At 49.0% G+C, this 6,036-nt stretch overlaps 1 protein-coding gene across 1 annotated transcript; it reads left to right on the top strand.

Moving 5' to 3' along the window:
- The first annotated feature begins 1,415 nt into the window (after positions 1-1,415).
- Positions 1,416-2,363, top strand: LOC105531517 (olfactory receptor 2V1). Its single transcript, XM_011969446.1, has one exon. It carries the CDS (start codon positions 1,416-1,418, stop codon positions 2,361-2,363), a length of 948 nt encoding a protein of 315 aa, XP_011824836.1.
- Positions 2,364-6,036: the final 3,673 nt, after the last annotated feature.

Raw genomic sequence — 6,036 nt, 5'->3', positions numbered from 1 at the left:
CTCTCTATGAAGACCAGCATCTGAGGAAAGACAGGAAGCAGGGAGGGAGGGAGACCTGGGAAAGGGCATTCCACGGAGGAAAACGAGCAAAGCACGGAGGGTGTGGGCACCCAGGCCAGGAGACCCGCGGAAGCTCTGTGAGCAAGGGAGGGGCCCCAGGGCACCTCAGAGGGACGGGCGGGGGGTGTGTGTTTCCATGTGTCTGTGTGTCTATGTCTGTGTCTGTGTGTGTCTGTGGCGGGGGGTGTGTGTTTCCATGTGTCTGTGTGTCTATGTCTGTGTCTGTGTGTGTCTGTGTGTGTTTCCATGTGCCTATGTGTGTCTGTGTGTTTCTGTGTATTTCTGCATGTATATTTTCATATGTCTGTGTGTGTGTATTTCCATGTCTCTGTATATGTGTGTATATCTGTGTGTGTGTGTCTATGTGTGTGTGTGTGTGTGTATTTCCATGTGTCTGTGTGTCTATATGTATCTATGTGTGTGTGTGTCTGTGTGTGTCTCTGTGTGTGTGTGTGTCTGTGTTTGTGTCTGTATGTCTGTGTCTGTCTCTGTGTCTATGTGTGTGTGTGTGTGTTTGTGTCTGTATGTCTGTGTCTGTCTCTGTGTCTATGTGTGTGAGTGTGTGTGTGTGATGTAGGACTTTACTTTCTACTGTAAGACCTGGGCTTTATTTGGAGTAATTTGGGATGTCATTGACATACTTTCACTAGGAAAGTTACACAAATGCCTTACAGTTTAGCAGACTCTCTGCAAATGCTGTGACAATAGACTCAAGGGTTCAAGGACAGAAGCTGGGAGACCGGGGAAGAGGCTCCAATAACTCATCGGAGAGAGGAGGGTGGCTGGGACTGGGGTGGTTTTGGTGGGGGTGGGAAGAGCGAATTAGATTCTGAGAAACACTGAGGGTATGGCCAAAGGGCTTTCTGATGGTTTGGACCTAGGGAATTAAAGAAATAGAGAAATTGAAAATGGTCCCAGGATTTTTGACCTGAACAAAATAAAGACCAAAGAACATCTCACGTCTCCATAATCCTTCCTTTTTGTAACACATGTAAATGATCTCTTGGGCATGAAATAGTCCAAGGCCTGTTAGAGACAGTGGACCAAACCCACGTGACCCCAGCTATGTGGAAAGCCTGGGCTTTGCTGGCTGAAGGAGAATCGTCCAACAGTCCTGGGGCACATGGAATGATCCCATTTCTACCCTCTGGGTTTGGACGTGCATGAATAACCATGTGGAGTCCAATTCCAGAGCTGGCAGAGGTCCTGTCACCTGTGTCACAGGAAGACGAGAGTGTCCTCCTGCGTGTCTCGGAGCATATGCTGTTGAACGGAAGAATTTGGAGCACAATAGAGACATGTCCCTCAGTCTCATAATTTCTCTGTGTTCTCAGGTGACTGTGAACGACTAAGCCATGGGAAGATGGGTGAACCAATCATACACAGATGGCTTCATCCTCGTGGGCATCTTTTCCCACAGCCAGACTGACCTTGTCCTCTTCTCTGCAGTGATGGTGGTCTTCACAGTGGCCCTCTGTGGGAACGTCCTCCTCATCTTCCTCATCTACATGGACCCTCAACTTCACACCCCCATGTACTTCTTCCTCAGCCAGCTCTCCCTCATGGACCTCATGTTGGTCTGTAACATTGTGCCAAAGATGGCAGCCAACTTCCTGTCTGACAGGAAGTCCATCTCCTTTGTGGGCTGTGGCATACAAATTGGGTTTTTTGTCTCTCTTGTGGACTCTGAGGCGCTCTTGCTGGGACTCATGGCTTATGACCGCTATGTGGCCATTAGCCACCCACTTCACTATCCCATCCTCATGAATCAGAGAGTCTGTCTCCAGATTACTGGGAGCTCCTGGGCCTTTGGGATAATCGATGGAGTGATTCAGATGGTGGCAGCCATGAGCTTACCTTACTGTGGCTCGAGGAACGTGGATCACTTCTTCTGTGAGGTTCCAGCTTTATTGAAACTGGCCTGTGTAGACACTTCCCTCTTTGACACTCTCCTCTTTGCTTGCTGTGTCTTCATGCTCCTCCTTCCCTTCTCCATCATCGTGGCCTCCTATTCTTGCATCCTAGGGACTGTGCTGCGAATGCGCTCTGCTCAGACCTGGAAAAAGGCTCTGGCCACTGGCTCCTCCCACCTGACAGCTGTCACCGTCTTCTATGGGGCAGCCATGTTCATCTACCTGAGGCCTAGGCGCTACCGGGCCCCCAGCCATGACAAGGTGGTCTCCATTTTCTACACGGTCCTTACTCCTATGCTCAACCCCCTCATTTACAGCTTGAGGAATGGGGAGGTGATGGGGGCACTGAGAAAGGGACTGGACCACTGCAGGATTGGCAGCCAGCACTGAACCCAAGGCATCCAGTGCCTGGCTCTGCCATCTATTGGCTCTGGATTGTCAGGTGAATAATTTGCTTATTTTCAGTCTTGGTTTTCTCATTAATGGTTAGGATCATGACACCTGTTTACATGATGTCTCACACCAGTTATAGCCCAACACTAGGGTCTTAGGTGAACAACTTATAGATGGCAGAAAATAAAACTTCATCGTTCTCTTTGTAGAGTGTCCACCCCTCACACTGTGTAACTGGAAACTTCGTAAAGGCGTATTCGGAGCATACAAGTTGTCTTTGAGATGATGAGGGACAGGGTAGAGACGTGCTTGCTTGTGTATTCAGTGGAAATCCCCCGAGGCTGCTGTCTCCTCACCTCGCCCTAGCAGTGTGCGCTGCTCTGTGTCAGCTCAGCGTCTGTAAGGAGAAAACTGGCTGAACTGCTTCCCCTTTGGGGAATGAAGACTGGAGCATGGTGGCAGAATTTCACCTACTATATGAAAACTGATTTTCAGTATTTCGGTTTGAACTATTTGCAGGACTTGTATCCATTTTTGCAAGCTCTGTACCTGTCCTTTGCATATATTTGCAGTAGAATCCTCTTTTCACGGAAAAAATCATCTCCATTGAAGGCAGAGAGAAAAGAGGCCAGAACTGGGCCTGAGGATTAGACCAAACCCCAGGGAGGTGTTTGCTGGGCATTAGAGAAGTGGAGGGAGGTGGCACCCAGGGCCTACCGTGGGAGATGACTTTTGTTTGTTCAGTTTGCTTCTTTCTGACAGCATTCTTTGTTTGGTGTATGCTTGCTGTTTTTTTTGCGGGGGAGGTGGGTGTGGGTTCGGTCGGTCCGTGCCTGCTTCTTCGTTTTTTTTTTTTCTTTCCCTGCGGGGGGCGCCCATGGTTTGTCGGTGCAGCTGAGATGAGCAAACAACTTCGCAGGAGGCTCCTTCCCTTGGGGGTTTAACTGCCAGAGGAGGTGTCTCCAAGGACTGGTGAAAATCGAAGTAACTTTCCTTAGTCACGGGGCTGCAAGATTTTCCGTTGTGTAGATGCATCTTAGTGTATTCTGTGACCACTTGCTGATATCACTTAGGTAATGCCCCATCTACCAAATTAATTTAAGCTCTGTGTATATATTTTTTTGAGACAGAGTTTCACTCTTGTCGCCTGGCTGGAGTGCAGTGGCATGATTTTGGCTCTGGGGTTCAAGTGATTCTCCTGCCTCAGCTTCCCAAGTAGATGGGATTACAGGTGCTCACCACCACGCCCGGCTAAGTTTTGTATTTTTAGTAGAGATGGGTTTTCACCATGTTGGCCAGGCTGGTCTTTAATTCCTGACCTCAGGTGATCTGCCTTCCTCGGCCTCCCAAAGTGCTGGGAGTACAGGCATGAGCCACTATGCCCGGCCATAAGCTCTATAATTTTAAATCTCTTTCTGTGTATTCTCCTCATTCTCATCATATATTTTTGCCTTGTACAAATTTTAATTTGCCCCAAATTCTCCTCTTCCAGGAAGCATCCCTGATTAACCTCATGCCCACTCAGATTTCTCTAGGATTTTGCACCCCTCAAACCATAAGTATCTTGAGCATTTCAACCAGAACTGTTTATCTATAACCACTGAACCTCTAGACTGGAAGAAAATTTATAGCAAACTCAATCTAGCCCTCTTTCATGGACACAGGATTTTGGACCACAATTGCCAAAGCAAAAGTTTTACCAGCCTTTGCCTCAACCGTGGTGGGATAATTCCTATTTCATTTTCTTGCATTTCATTGGCATTGATTTTGTGTCCTTAGTTCACTTCCTGCACAAGGACCGGGCATTCAGTTGAAAAATATCTACTGAACACCTACCAGCACCCAGAAATGTGGCAAGTTCCAGATCACAAAAAGGTTCCACAAGGTCCTCTTATGTCCAGGCACACAATTCAGGTCACTATCAATGCTCCTTATGAAACAAGCGTTGCACAACTAGTCTCAGTGTGAGCAACTGCAAACTTAGAGATTTAGAATTGTTAGAGATTTGTAAGGAAATAATATACACAGAGAAAATACGTGTGAAAGGGAGCCCGATGCCGTAGGTCACACCTGTAATCACACCACTTTGGGAGGCCAAGGTGGGAGGATTGCTTGAGCCCAGCAGTTGGAGACCAGCCTGAGCAACATGGCAAAACCCCATCTTTACGAAAAATACAAAAAGCAGCCTGGTGTGGTGGCACACATCCGTGATTGTGCCACTGCACTCCAGCCTGGGAGACAGAGCAGGAGCCTGTCTCAAAAAAATAAAATAAAATAAACAAAAAGTAAAAAGAAAATACATGTGAAAGCACAGGAGAGTAGAAGAAGCAAGAATCTCGCCAGGGGTCGTGGGAGTTTTTGTTACTTGCTTCACTTTCGTGTATGTCTGACATTTTTTATAACTGATAGTTTAAAATGCTCAAGGCCACTTTTTTTTGCCTACTGCCTTACCAAATCCTTTCCCATCAAGTTGTCTGTTCATTTTATTGGGTGATTTGGGGGCATAGACATGAAAAATCTTCATGGCAATCAGTTAGGTCCATGTTCTGTGTGTGTGAATATAAAAATTGCTTGAAGCCAGGCGTGGCGGCTCATTCCTATAATCCCAGCTGATGATGGGAGGCTGAGGCGGGAGGATCCCTTGAGCCCGGGAGTCAGACATTGCAGTGTCACTGTGCGCCGGCCAGGGCAGCTCAGACAGACCCTGTCTCTACAAATTAGAAATGTTCCATTTCAGCTGGGCAGGGTTTCTCATGTCTGCAATCCCAGCACTTTGGGAGGCCGAGGCAGGAGGATCACTTGAGCCCAGGAGTTTGAGACCAGCCTGGGCAACATGGCGAAACCCCATCTCTAGAACAAATAAAAATAAAACATGAATTTTAAATTTAAAAATTGCTCTACACCTCCATTTGGAAAGACTGTGTATGTGTTTGTGACATATATGAAAGCTAAGCTGGCCTCTCCATAACCGCGGGGCTCAGCTCTGTCCTGATCACGCTGCGCGCCCAAGTCTGACCCTGGAGGAATCAGTATCCGCTGCTGTCCGAGGTCAGCGCCCGTCCCCACCCAGGACAACCAACGGCCACAGGAGGGCAGCAGAGAGCCACGATCCCAATCAGAGGAGCGCACGGGCAGCATGGGACGGGCGCAGGTGTTTACATTTGTTTGTTTTCTTTTTTATTTAAGTGACCTGTGCCATCGTGTTGGTCTGAAATAGCCCGGGATGTGGCCATAGAGACAGATCTGGTGCCGGTGAAGGAGAGAGCGGAGTGGGGTCCAGACTACTCCAGCCTCCCTCCTGCTGCCCTTGGCAAGGCTCTGTGCCTCGGTGTCCCCATCTGTCACGTGGGGATAATAACAGCATGGACTGCAGGGGGCTGGTGACAGTAAAGAGAGTGAGGTGCGTGGCGGCAGCGAGGGCCGGCTGAGGAGGACCCGGTGGGAGCTCCCACTGACTGCGGAGAGGATTAGCACGGGCCCCGCTGAGGACAGCGCTGGGGATGTTCAGGGGAAGGGGCTCATGGGAGGGTGGTGGGAAACACCTGCAGGCAGAGGGTGGGTGCGATTCTGGGGACCTCAAAAGCCACACCCAGGTGCCCTCCAGGGAGCACTGCAGTGGGAAAGTGTCCAAGGCCTGATGTTCCCGTGGGCAAGGCCCCCCCCTCTAACC

Source organism: Mandrillus leucophaeus, unplaced genomic scaffold (assembly GCF_000951045.1).
Source record: "Mandrillus leucophaeus isolate KB7577 unplaced genomic scaffold, Mleu.le_1.0 Scaffold891, whole genome shotgun sequence".
NCBI classification, from domain to species: domain Eukaryota; kingdom Metazoa; phylum Chordata; class Mammalia; order Primates; family Cercopithecidae; genus Mandrillus; species Mandrillus leucophaeus.
Note: the sequence above shows the minus strand (reverse complement) of the source record. Positions and strands in the feature narration are given on the sequence as shown.

Bases quoted from the DNA above. Each gene is read 5' to 3' on its own strand.
- LOC105531517 (XM_011969446.1), top strand. From the start codon at position 1,416: ATGGGAAGATGGGTGAACCAATCATACACAGATGGCTTCATCCTCGTG.